Here is a 14,330-nt window from a genome sequence, read left to right as displayed (position 1 = left end):
CATGCATACTAGGAAAAAATGGATAAACAGAATAAGCGTTAGTCTGATTCCATTTTGTGTCCCTTCATCTATAGTCTTTAGTCGTCATCATAAACATCATTAACATCATTACCATCCCAATCATATAGAACTGAACTTTGACAAATTGCTTACTGAAAAGCACTTCTGGAACATTTACTGGTGTTCCAGGAACTTTCTGTGCTAGCCATATCTTGACTTTCTAAATAAAGGCATACACTGCAACATTATTACACTTCCCACACCATGAAGCTTAATAGGTCAGGACACAGCAAAAAATACATTTTTAATTATCTTGAAAACTTGAATGAAGCAAATATATTGCTGAGAAACTGAGGCACAGAGAAGTAAAGTGATTTTCTTGTGGTTATGTGGTTATTTATTGGTAGAGCTACAAAAGAATTTCCAGAGCTCTTACCACGGTACCACACGGGCTTTATAAAAATCATTTTCAAAATGTATTTGCTAACCAAAATGCAAGCCAATGAATTTTAACCCCTCAACAAATAATGTGATGAGCAAATATATCTTCAAATAGCAAACTCTAAATTTTGACCCAGTTCTGGTATATTTATACACACACCAACAATCAATCTAAAAGAAGTTTGCAACAAATGCTAAATATGCTTCTTAGCAGGAAACTACTGTGATATAACATTTCAGGACCTAAAGCTAAGGGAGAAAAAAAAATTAGGCTAGAATTTTCCTTGAACTTAAAGCTGCCCAAAATGGGGCCTCTGTTTCCAGAGTCTGAGATTTCAATACCCTTGGCCTTTGGATTGCCTGCCTAAAAGGTAGATCACCTACCTCCTTTCTCCTTATATGCCATGAAAGAAAACTAAAGTTAGAACAGTTTCACTCAATTCAAGCCAACTTTCTGAAGAAAATACAAACCAAAGCAGGACCAGGTCACTGCTGCTGATACGTCTGATGGCCATTCTAAGGAAGAATTTACTGAACTCTTCAACACCAACAAGTTTGAGTATGCCATCCATCATACAAGGTAAAACTAAACTAAGAGGGAAACAGTAATAATAATTAGGTTTTCCACCTTAAATACTTTGGAACTGCCATAAACTAATATAAATTAAAAATACAAGTGTATATGTTGCTTTCCTCAAATGATCTGAATTGACCACTTCTGAATTCTTGACTGATCTGAGCAGTCCCAAACTGGCTACATCAATGCACAAAGCTCTATTATTTGAGTAGACATAAGTTCTAGGGGTTTAAAGGGCTTGTTATCTTGAAGAACATATTCTAACAGTCTCAGTGTTCTATTACTAGACTGAGATTTTGTTATTACTATTCCTGTAACCACATAACCCTTTTGTAGTTGGCTGTTTTTGCTTACTCCAATCTATAAAGTCAAAAAACATGAAGCCAGGATAATGCAGACTAGGATAAATAACACACGTTGCTTTTCTCATCTAGATGGTCTTTACCATAACAGAGCAGGAAAGGACAAGCATATGTTTTCTCCAATATTTAAGTACAATTCTTTTGCGGATCTCCAAGAAGAATGTTCAGAGTGAAAACTCAGTCAGAGCCAAATAAAACCAAAGCACAGCTTTTACACAAAAATAATTTTAAATGATCAGTTTTTTTGCACCAGAAATAATGTCTTCTCATAGCCCAGGTGATTCTGCTCAAAAATTTTAACTTTAAAGCACATATACACTTTTCAAAAAATCTTCTGTCACAGTGCCTACCATGGATATCTTCATGAATTCACTTATAAAGAGCTGTATAATCTGCTAGCTCCATAATCTGTTCTTTATTATTAAACTCAACAGAAAGCTCCATATGCAGCAACAGGAGGCCATAGGCAATTAACACTGCAAATGGTAAGGCTTAGAATCTTTGCATGACCTTTAAAGGTCAACACAGTTGCCCATTCACATGCATGCAATTATACAGTGACTAGTTCATAGTAGGGAAAAAACTCAAAAATATTTAGTAAAACAAACCTTGCATTCATCAAAAGCTACTTTACGCTCTCCAGGCTTTATATGAAGACTTAGCTTTATGTGGCTCAAGAAAAAAAAAGAGCAAGGGAGACTTGTTGGGATGATTGTCCCCATTTTGTCAAAGTACTAAATTCAGCCTACCACTATAATTGCTAAGAAGGCAGCATTATCACATTATCCAATCTCTGTCTCTGTAAAAAGTTTCCAAAATCTACTGTGTAAGAGGAGAACTATAAATATAAATGTAATTGAATAAGTATGTTTTGGCTATTGCTAGGGGAAAGGGAGATGTACCTTCTCTAACTGGCCATTCAGGGTAAATTATAAAATAATTACAGGAGCTATGGAGTAATTTAGGAGGCTAAAGGAAGTGATTAAAAGGACTTTATCAAATAAAAGCATATAAGCTCTGATTTCCTAGTTATATTATATACCCCATATGGATAATTAGGAATAAAATGGAATACTCTCCTTATAGCTTATGTATTCATGTCTTATATGAATCCCAAGTAACCTGAAAGTCTTCTATTTTTTAAATGTTAATAAAAATCAACTGCATAAATTTTTCACTAATTCCAGTCACTAGGTGGCCTACACTTATAGTAAAGTGTAAAATGTATAGGGTAAAACCCAACACATATATGCAGTACACACATTGGAAGTGGGTGGGTTTAGGAAATTTAACAAACTTGGAGTGTAATATCAATATGTTTCTGGAAATTTTATAGATACCATTTGAAACCAGAATAGCATTTTCTCATGTAATGCACAGTTTGTGTTTTGACTGCAGAGGTACATACTTAATAAAGAGAATACAGATATATTCACTGTTTAAAATGTGTTGAGATTGCCAGTCATGGTGTCAATAAAAACATTCCAAAGAGCCCTTACATAGAGGACAAAACTGATTTTTTTTTTGCATTTTTAGCCTAATGAATAAAAATATCTCCAAAAGAAAGAACTGAAGAGAAAAAATATTGCCTGCAACAGTGGCTCAAAGATTAAAGCTCAATTATAAGCAACCTTGTTAAATGACAGTTACGGTTGCACTATAGGTCAAATCATGTAAAAGAGTGAAATATTAGGTACTTTAAAAATGTAGACCTTTTTTTAAAGGCTTTCTCTCCTCTTCAATACACGGTTCCCGTTAAATGCATATGTGTGTATGCACATACATATATAAACATATAGAAGTAGAGATTAGAGTCATATTGCCAGAAAAAAGTATTTAAGTACCATTTTTCTTCACATTCCAATTAAGTCTAACCATTCCTCTTAAAATTTCTGTCAAGAGTGAGGAGAAGACAAAAACTGCTAGCTATATAGTATTGACAAGGTCACTGACTCATTGTGCCAAATGAACAGAATCAGACTTTCTAAAAATTACCAGTGGTCAATGACAACTTAAAAACCAAAACCAACTCCTAGGTCGCTATTTGTGGGGCCTGACTTTCCCTCACCCTTATTTCAGACTGCATTCTAAACCTAAAGTAAGACTGTTCTCTAAAAAGACTCATTGTGAGAATATATTCCTCTTTCAGTGGTACAGTTCCATGTGCTCCAAGTAGTTCAAAATAAATCAAAGAATTTTCAAACAAAATGGCAAATTCACTGTATTACCTGGCATTAAAATCAATGGTTCATAAACAATATATATCTCATGAAACACTGTGCAGGTATGCGGACCAGATATGAGGTTGATGCAGCTGATTTGGCCTTCATATCTAGAAACACTGTGTTAATGCATTTCTTTCTCTTTGTTTTGATGGAGCCCTACAAATAACAGGTTGATGAACTGCATTTGTAAATGTCAGGTATAGATCAAAGGGGGCTGCGTTAGATGCTTATTTTACTTCAACTTATGGTTTTTCACCTAGAAAACAAAACTGCATTGCACAGTCAAGTTCCTTATTTTTACTTGAATCTTCAACGAGCAAAATAGCTGCAGAATAATGTGACTTAATGAGGCATCCCTAATAAAATACTGGAAAAGTAAAAGCAGGGGCACTGAACTGTTTGCACTCTGGTTGTTTCATTGTCTCAAATATATTAGAAATAAAGTGAAGACACTTTAGAACATTCCTAGTTTGGGACATGTGTTAGAGAGGCAAACGCCCATCAGCTTGCTGCCACAGCTGAACTTAGGCAGAATCGGACAGTACCTTTGATCAAAGCTCATGATTTAAAAAAAAAAAAAAAAAAAAGCCTGGAAAATGCTAGAGAGGCACATATTAGCTATCTATATAGGATAATCCATACTTGCAACTAGTGATGAATCAACCCTAAAATGCACTTTCAACATTTCAATACTCAAAAACACTTGGTAAAAGAATCAAAATTAAAATACTATATTGAAGATACAGAACCCAGGACCACTAAAACTTCGAAACTATACAAAACAACTTCCGTAAAACCTATCACTCCCTAAGCTTCATCACTTCATAAATTTTTAAAAAGGAAAAGTGGCCATGTCTAAAAACAGATCTTTTTACAGCTGTGTTATCACATTTTATAACTTGGTGTTTAGTAAATACTATAATGCAGTCTTCAAGCAATACGTACCTTTCTTGACATAGATCCATGGGATCTCAATGAATCTTCACTCTCCAATCTGTCACTTAAAATAGCTAATACTTTTCAGCTTCAAAAGCACACAAACTCAGTAACCTTAGGTTCCTTTTTAGCACAACTTGTAGCACTATAGGTGTTTGCTTTTATGCCAAGTTTTTTGGTTCTTCCTTAAGAGACGTACATCATAGCACTATGTATAAATATGTTAAGTTCAAGCACCCTAAACTATAAAACTGTGTTAAAGGCAAGAATCAAGATTCCAGTCTCAAAAAAAAAAAAAAACCCTAACTTGAAAAAAGCAACCTACTGAAACTGTGTTCTGCCTCTTAAAAGTCACTGTATCTAAGAAGTCAGTTGGCAGCGTGACACTGTTCTCATAGTATTATATCTATAAATAATGTAACCCAATTTTTTTCATTGAAAGTTAAGAAAATGAAAATAAAATAAACTCCAGTGTGGTTAGTAATGGCCTTTCAATGGCTACTGATGACTTTAAAAATTAGCATTCTACAAAGGTCAATATGCAAACAACTGACCCAGGAGGAGATCCAAAACAGGATAAAGTAGGAAGAGAGAAGATTAAATGTGTCTGATCATTTTTAATCATCTTAGCTGTGAGATATGAAACTGTTTAGTCACTAGTCTGAGAGTACATGTGCAAACATGGGAAGGCTGGAATAAATACAGATAATCTTAATGCCTGGTTTTTAAAGGGTTTAGAAGTGCTTTCAGCCTCCTCTGCTAGTTATTGTCATTTAGCACTCTACACAGAAATCTTAAATTAATTACTCATTTGTCTTAACTTACACTGCCTAATAGATCAGTTTTAAAGTGTTAATTGATAACAGTCTGAATGCTGATGTCTCAAGCAATCTAGTTGGGGAAGACAGGAATCAGATAATTATCATGCAGTCAATAGTCATTAAAATTCATCCTGTCATGAGTAAAAGGCCCTTAAACACCAGCTGCTTTGGGGTTACTTTTCAGAGCAAAGGTTGCATACAGGTTTGGCTTTGTTTTTTCAAGAACAGCGCTAGCAAAATTCAAGACGGTATTTAACACTCTCAAAAAGATTATTTTCTGTCTTATGGTCGCAAGCCCAACTCACTCAGCACCCGGTGAAGAGAGGCTAGCTAGTTACTGTAGTGACTACACCTGTGATTCCACAGCTCCAGGCAACTGTTCAACACTTGCTCAGGAAGTAGAATACTGACTCACCGACTCATCTATTCAGGGGCTCTCAAGCACCGACAGTTCGCCCTTTTTATGTGGAGACTAGATAGCTCAACCTGAAGTTCTAGGGGAAAGAGGGCGATGGACCTCAAACTTTGCTTTGCAAAGGCAGTTTCTGGAAATAACACGTTCCCCACTGACAGTGGCCTAAAAGAAAACACTTCTTGGTGGAACCTGGCCTTTTGCAATGGAAGAGGGATGGGCCAGGCAAGCGGTGAGTCAGAAAAACCGTGTAGTATTAGCAAGATTGTGGGGACATCCATCCGGAAACAAATGAAAAACCGTTAGTTTCTCGAAGCTGTGTGTGTGTGTGTGTGTGTGTGTGTGTGTGTGTGTGTGTTTCCTGAACGCTGTTCCTAAAATGATCCTTGTCCTAAACCTCTCCCGTAGTATCCTTTACTAGATCTTTATCTCAGTAGTAAAGCGTCTGCTACCAAATCTAAGTACAGCCTTTACAGAGACAAGGCGCCAGAACTTATCCAGATGATTCTTTATGAAAACAGAGGTGGAGAAAGCAATCGCCTCATTGAAACACCCACCTTCTGCAGACAGGCCCGAGAAATAATCAGAAGTAGACAGAAAGTGGGGATTTCGGAAAGACGACCTGGCATGCTACTGATGTCAGGGTCCCTTATACGCGACCCCCAGCTTCTTATTAGGAGTCCAAAATGATTACCAACCGAGACTGGTCAGGTAGAGGGATGGAATTCAGACCCACTTCAGTCCTCGGCCGGGTGGCTCTCTGTGTTAGGAGAAATGGGGCAGAGAAGAGAGCGAAGAGAGGAAGGGCAAGGCTCTCGGAGCCTCCTCCGCTTGCTCTGACCCCCTCGGCGTTCCTCTACTCCCGCCCCTAGCCGGGCCGCCCAACTAGCATCTGCCATCACCCCCTCGCTGCCCCCGGGCGAGCTCCCCACAGCCCCCGACCCCCAGGTCCTCCGGCTGCCGCGCGAGCCCCCATAGCCGGCGGGAGGCGCGGCCGGCACCTACCTGCAGCCCGGCTTCCTGGTGGCGGCAACACCTAGCGATGCTCCTGCTGCTTCCGCGGACCCGCGCCAGTCTTATCGCTCTCGCATCGCTTCCGAGATGCCAATCCGCCGTTACCGTTCTGGGGCATAGGGAACCGAAGTCTGGAGGTGTGTGCTAGCGGAGGGCGTGTGAGTGTGGCCCCGAGCGTGTGTGTGTGTGTGTGTGTGTGTGTGTGTGCGCGCGCGCGTGTTTCCTCCTCCGATAGCAAAAGAGGGTTCAGGAATCTCTTGCCATCCAAACTGGAATCCCCTTAAAGTGGGCGGAAGCTGACGTGCGGGGAGCCTCGGCTCTTTCCTCCTCTCGTTTTTCTCGAGTCAAAGTAACCAAAAGATTTGTGGACTGGGGGAGACCCGAAGTGCCCAGGCCTCGCCGGCGCCCGCGGTCGCCCGCGGTCCTCGCCGGATGCGCGCGGTGCGCTCAGCTCCTCACACTGCGAGAATCTAGGCGGTCTCGCAGCAATCGCCGCTCTTCATCCCTGATCTGTGTGCGTTTAAAACGCCGAGTAACGACTTTTCCTCCCGCTGCACGTCGCCTCACACGGATACACACGCACACATCCTCAGTGCCTTGTCTCCCGCCCTCCCTTTTGCTCTCTGGGGAAAGGCAATTGGACGGAACAGTTCACCTTCAGGAAAGCCGCCTCCGCCGCGTACTTCTCCAGTTCCCCGGCTCTCGCAGGTCCCGGGTCTCCGGCGGGCGAGAGCGGCTGGGGAGGTTCGGGGCAAGACGGAGGAGAGGCTCCGAGCTCGCTGTCCTCCGCCCTCAAGACGCTGGAGTTGCTCGGTGCAGGCAGGCGCTAGTGTTCCGGCTTTGAGCAGATAGGTCTCAGCTGATGCCGGTTCCGAGACTTGGCGCCAAGTCCACTTAACAGCAACTCCTAGCCAGCTGCAGCCCCTCGATCCCGCGTCGAAGTGCTGCGGGCAGAGCCCCACGCAGCCCAGCCGCTGCTCGTCTAGGCATCACGGGCTGGATGGGGGGGAATCGCCGCTGTCCCCCTGTCCCCGTATGCTGGCGCGGTCACCACCGAGAAGGTGCGAGCTCCGACATCGAACACCAGCGAGCAGGTGCTGTCTGTGTCAATTCGCTAAAGAACGGGAGAGAGATGAGGCGGGGGGCACGGCGGAGGAAACAAATCAGACCCCCGGAATAAAAGGAAGCTGTTTAGTAACCGAAGCCTCCTCTCCGCCTCGCACCCTAGGTGCTTGCACTGTCAAAAACACACTAGTGGGTGCCTTTTGAAAAGTCACCGTAGAGGACAGAATCCCCTGTTCCACCCAGACCCCTTATTCCACCCAGCCTGGAAGTCCAGGGAGTTCGGAATGACTGGCTTCCCTGTGTGGTGCAAGGAGAACGCAGGGAGAAAACAGCAGCAAACACTCCAGGTTGAGTTAAGCTAGAAAATGCGAGGGCAGAACCAGGCGGCGTCGCCTCCCTCCATCTCTCTTCCCAATAGCCACCTCTGTTCAGCAGCCGCACCTGCTTCTGAGAGCAAACTGCGGTCTTGTAGAAAAAGAAAGAGGCGATAAAAGATGAGGGCAGCGGTTGGTAGAAAAGCTGGACTATGTCTCCCTCTAGAGGGAGGTCCGGGTTAGTACGCTTTACAGGCTGTAACTTGACAGGGACTTGAATTTTTCCACGGAGAAAAAGAAGAGCATCTGGCTTCAGAGAGTTTTTTTGGCTTTACAAATTCCAATCTTTAATTTATTTATAGACAGGATTTGTACCGAAGGCCTCGTTAAGTAGTGTCCTTGATAAAGGAAACTTACAGTCTTTACAGAAATTTAATAGCAAGACGCTGAAAGGTCATGTCCTTACAGGTTTGGTCCATTTGGGTGCCGACTTAAACAGTAGGCATAAGGGTTCAAATGAAGAGTCTTCTAAGGTTCAATTTGACTGAGTTTGGCCATGAGCAAAACTTTAATCTAGTGACTAGAGGATTATGCAAAAATTAATAAGTATGAATAATGAATTTGGAAAATCTAAAACAAAGAAATGACCCTGATGGATCCAGGAAATCTTACAAACCCCTTCTATCTAGGGATAACTCACAGATCTTGCTTTGGAGCCGATATCCACACCTTATTTAACTAAACTAATCATTGTCAAGGTGACTAAATTCCTTCCAGCTCTGAAGTTTTGTGCTTTTATAGCTCTAACACACTAAAACCACTGACAGACTGCCACATACTGCTTTCACCAGTTATAAATATAAGTAATACTGGTTGCCACATTTACAAAGAAATGTGGAACATAGTTTCACTTTTTAGCTATCTTAAATTGTACTAGGCTGGGGTGATCGTTTTAGTAAGTAGTGTTACCAAGCCAAAACTTGGGTCCACTCACCCTTGGGCAGTAAAGCCGATCTCCTGACAGTCGGTTGTGGTAAGGGAAAATGCAGTGATTATTGTGGGCATCAGACAAGGAGTTCTGGGTTTTTTGGGGGCAACAGCACTAGCACTCCTTGTCTGGCTCCAACAATAAACATTGCTCTTTCCTTCACCACAACCCAGAGTCTGTAGATTGGCTTTCCTAAACTAGAGGAAGTGGACACAAGTTTGATTCAGTAAGACAGTGTCACAGATGTTACAATGTTTTGTTACTTTGGTCAAGTTAAAGCTAGGGTCCATCTGTCACATTAATATTTAGATTTTGTGAACTATTTGAAAGTTTTAATTCAACATATTTCTGTATGATACATGAAACTATATAACAAAAAAGAAGCAGGCCCACAGATACAGAGAAAAAACTAGTGGTTATCAGTAAGGGGAGGAGAGGGGCCGTATGGGGCTGAGGGAAAGAGGTACAAAGTACTGGGTCTAAAATAGGCTCAAGGATGTGTTGTACGACACCAAGAATACACCCAATGTGCATGTTTGCTCAGTCACTCAGTCATGGCCAACTCTTTGTGACCCTGTGGGCTGAGGCCCACCAGGCTCCTCGGTCCATGGGATTCTCTAGGCAAGAATTCTGGAGTGGGCTGCCATGCCCTACTCCAGGGGATCTTTCCAAGCCAAGGCTTGAACCCATGTCTCTTACGTCTCCTGCATTAGCATGCAGGTTCCTTACCACTAGCACCACCTGGGAAACCATAAGAACATAAGCAATAGTTTGTAATAACTATTTAAAAAGTTATAATGTAATCTTAAAAATGTATAAAATGAAAAGTATAAAAAATTGTATACATTTTATAAAATTGTATAAAAATTGTATAAAAATGAAAAAATGTATAAAATGAAAAGTAACCTTTAAAAAATGTATAAAAATTTTTAATAGTAAAAATAAGCAGGAAAACAAAAATTCCATTTAAAAATTACTTGTAAATGTATTCAAGTTTTTATTAAACTCCTTTCCATTTACTCTGAATTTTTGGAGTAGTTCTATTTTAATGAGATAATTAATTTAGTTTAGGGTTAAAGAAAGAAAAGAATTTATTTTTAAAAAAATAGCTTAAACTAATTGAAGTCATTTGAAACAAGGAGCGAATGCTTTTAAAGCCAAATTCAGCTTTCTGATTGCGGTTTCCTGGACACTCGGGTGACGTACGTGTCTGGTGAGTTTACTGTCCACTCTACAGCGTTGCTTACAGGTTTTTCTACGATGCTGTGCTGTAGAATACTGTCATAGTTGCTATTTGCTGGTACAGTGTAGTTTTTACCCTTTCATTTGAGTAATAGCATGACACATGTGTGCTCAGTCATGTACTTTGTAATCCCATGGCCTGTAGCCCGCCAGGCTCCTCTGTCCATGGAATGTTCCAGGCAAGAATACTGGAGTGGACTGCCATTTCTTCCTCCAGGCCATCTTCCCAACCCAGGGTTGGAACCCATGTCTTCTGTGTCTCCTGCATTGGCAGGCGGATTCTCTACCACTGTGCCACCTGGGAAGTCCTCATGGAACACACGCGCGCACACGCACACACACACATGAGCCAAAGCTAAATAATGTAGTGTTATTCTTTTAGCTAATTGTACTAGAGTAGATTTGAATCAGTCAAATACATGTCAATCAGTTGAGGTACCCTCACCTGGTCTCTTTCAAAAGATTCATATCATATGGTCAAAGACTTTTATTTTGTTCCGCTTGCCTAGCAACTTTTCCCAGGAAGCAAGGTTTACATTTTAAGACACTTGGCCCTACTGTTTCACTGCCAATCCTACAGTAATTCTCAATCAGCAATGTTACGTAGTAGGATGGAGTCCAAGCAGGAATGACTACCTGGGCTCTGTGCTGGGAGGAATAGCCGTTTACAAAATCATTTTAGAACACTGGCTTTCCTTTCTTACAAGAAATATAAAGCATACTTTATAATCCCTCTAGCTTTTAATTCAGTAGCTCTCAGTGACTACAGGAAAATCTATCATTTTTTCATATTGCTAAATTTGTATTTTATTGTTAAAATGTATGCCATTTCATCCTATTTTCAATATTAAACCCATATGTTTTTACAAAAATGTAGAAAAGAAGTTCATAAAGAGAACAAATGTATAAATTAATTACAAAAATAATAGAATTTTCTTATCCAAACTCATAATTCTATAATAGCCTTTGTACTTTTTGTAAATATCTAGATAATTTCTGATGATTTTTAGGTCAAGGTTTTCCTATTTCCAGCACGTCCTAGACTTTGAAATCAAGTATTTTGTTTTCCCTCTGAAACGAAGCAGCAAATATGTCCCAGTTTAATAGAAATCTTGAGATGATATTTGTAATCATCTGTTTATTTAAACTGCCTGCCTCATCCCATATAAGCAGTAAAAAATAATTACTTGAAATGCAGAACTTCACTGATAGCAACTCCATGTATAGCTCTTCACATTCTGAGGGCTTACTGAAACATCACTTTGGGGCACTTTAAGCTTTTTGCTAGAGGCTTTCTATTAAAAATTCTCAAATCCTTAAGTCCTCACAACATGCCATAAAGTACACAATGTGTGTGTGTGTGTTAGTTGCTCAGTCGTGTCTGATTCTTTGCAACTCCGTGGGTTGCAGCCCACCAGGCTCCTCTGTCCATTGAATCCTTCAAACAAGAATACTGGAGTGGGCAGTCATTCCCTTTTCCAGGGGATCTTCCTGACCCAAGGATTGAACCCAGGTCTCCCGCATTGCAGGCAGATTCTCTACCATTTACATCAAAGAACATGATATAACCCCATTTTACACATTTAAAAAAAAAAACTTGAGACAGTTTCACTGTGATTAAGTGGCAGAAGTAGAAATCAAACCAGATGGATCTACTTAAATAAAAAACCAGTTTTTGGTTTGGTTTTGGCTTTAATTTTTTTTTTAATCTATTTACTTTTGTCTGTGCTGGATCTTCATTGCAGCTTGGGGCTTTTCTCTAGTTGCAGTGCTCAGGCTTCTCGTGGCAGCAGCTTCTCTTGCTGTGGAGCACGGGTTCCAGGGCACACAGGCTTCAGTGGTTGTGGCTCAGGGGCCTAACTGCTCCGCAGCATGTGGGATCTTCCTGGATCAGAGACTGGACCTGTGTCCCGTGAATTGGCAGGCATATTCTCTACCACTGAGACACCAGGGACGCCCCTTGGTTTTATTTTTGTTTCTACCTTCCCCAGCACCAGCACTAAAATAGGCTGTCTTCTATATTGCAGGGAAATAAAAATCATTTGGACCTGGATATGGGCAAAAACTTGGGCTTCCCAGTGGCACTAGTGGTAAAGAACCCATCTCCAATGCAGGGGACATGAGACTCGGGTTCAATCCCTGGGTCAGGAAGATCCCCTGAAGGAGAGCATGACAACCCACTCCAATATTCTTGCCTGGAGAATCCCACGGACAGAGGAGCCTGGCGGGCTACAGTCCATGGGGTCGCAGGGAGTCGGACAGTACTGAAGTGACTTAGCATGCATCATGCATGGAAAAACTTAACCAAAGAACATGGGTACATTAATAAGAATAGAAGGAAGTTATTTGTGGGAGAGAGAGAAGAAAAGCAAGCACCAGCTCCCCTCACTGCTCTGAGGGTCTAGGATATTAAAACAAATGAGCAAAAAGTTCCGATTTCTAGTGTGTGAGTGAAGAGGAGTGCCACTCATTCCCCGCTGTCTCCTTTCATTTTGTTTACTTGGTGCTAATCACCTCATTCCATCTTTTTCGGTAATGTCTCTCTCAGTCACTTTTGTTTTCATGAATCAGGTACACAGAAGGAAGCATAGAATCCATTTGGTGGCTCAGCTGGTAAAGAATCTGCCTGCAATGCAGAGACCTCGGTTCAATCCCTGGGTTGGGAAGATCCCTGGAGACCTGGGTTCAATCCCTAGGTTGGGAAGATCCCCTGGAGAAGGGAATGGCAACCCACTCCAGTATCCTGGCCTGGAGAATTCCATGGACTGTATAGTCAATGGGGTCAAAAGGAGTCAGACACGACTGAGCGACTTTCACTCACTCGCTCAAGGTGGCGTGTGTACATTATTAACTTTTAGAATCCCCATCACCTAGCATAGTACCTAACATACAATAAATATAAATACATTGTAGTCAGTAATCAGGAAACCAAATTGGCCAAGTGAACAGATTAAACCATGGTGATAAATGAAGAGAACTACTCCACAGAACTACCCCACACTACTCCACACAGCGGTAAGACGGAGTACTAAGGCAGGAGTACGTAGGCTCTGCCCTGTGTGGGGTATGGAGGCACATGGAACAAACCGCTCCAAAAGTTAGTGGCTTAAAGAACAAGTATTTATATAGTTCACATTTCTGTGGGATTGGCAATTGGAGTTGAGTGCATCTAGGCTCTGGAGTAGGCAATGGCACCCCACTCCAGTCCTCTTGCCTGGGTAATCCCATGGACAGAGGAGCCTGGTGGACTGCAGTCCATGGGGTCTCGACGAGTCGGACACAACTGAGTGACTTCACTTTCACTTTTCACTTTCATGCATTGGAGAAGGAATTGGCAACCCACTCCAGTGTTCTTGCCTGGAGAATCCCAGGGACGGGGGAGCCTGGTGGGCTGCCGTCTATGGGGTCGCACAGAGTCGGACACGACCAAAGCAACTTAGCAGCAGCAGCAGCAGCATCTAGGCTCGGCTGGGCAGTTCCTCTGGACTCAGCTGAGCTTACTCTTGTGCCTATAGTCAACCAGCAGTATAGTGCCTCACTCCATCGACTGACCACAGCCTGGAGTATTGGAGAGTAAATAAGCTGCTTGTCCCTTATCATCTAACGTGGTGGCAATCACAGGCTTCTGAAAGTAGCAATAGGGGAAGCCTCGATACCCAGCACTTTCCAAATCTCTGCCCACGTGTTTGCTACAGTCCCCTTGGCTACGTCGTTCATCAGGCCAGCCAGATCCAAGGGGCGAAGAAGGACTCCATCTCTTAATGGGTAGAACTACAAAAACACTTTAAAGAGGGGGGAAAAGGCTTTGTGTTCAATTTTTCAATCTAGTACGATAGCTATCCCAGAAAGCTAGCATCTTGCACAAGAGTTTAATCCAGCAGATGTATTGTGGACTGACTTGTCCACAGCAGAGTATTCCCATTATAGATTAAA

At 41.8% G+C, this 14,330-nt stretch overlaps 1 protein-coding gene across 2 annotated transcripts in view; it reads right to left on the bottom strand.

Annotated features, from left to right (window-relative positions):
- Window positions 1-7,571, bottom strand: part of TAFA2 (TAFA chemokine like family member 2) — a 531,569-nt gene extending 523,998 nt beyond the window's left edge. Inside the window, exon 1 of one of the 2 annotated variants that reach the window (XM_061123303.1) lies at window positions 6,780-7,571. Coding sequence is in view for 1 of the 2 variants with exons in the window: in XM_061123296.1 (XP_060979279.1) it covers window positions 4,551-4,570 (20 nt within the window). In the remaining variant the exon portion in view is untranslated. Of the gene's footprint in view, window positions 1-4,550; window positions 4,689-6,779 lie in introns of those variants that run through there. The other variant, XM_061123296.1, reaches the window with a different exon arrangement.
- Window positions 7,572-14,330: the final 6,759 nt, after the last annotated feature.

The sequence above is a fragment of the Dama dama genome, chromosome 3 (genome assembly GCF_033118175.1).
Source record: "Dama dama isolate Ldn47 chromosome 3, ASM3311817v1, whole genome shotgun sequence".
Taxonomy (NCBI): Eukaryota; Metazoa; Chordata; class Mammalia; order Artiodactyla; family Cervidae; genus Dama; species Dama dama.
This window is presented reverse-complemented; position numbering and strand designations above follow the sequence as displayed.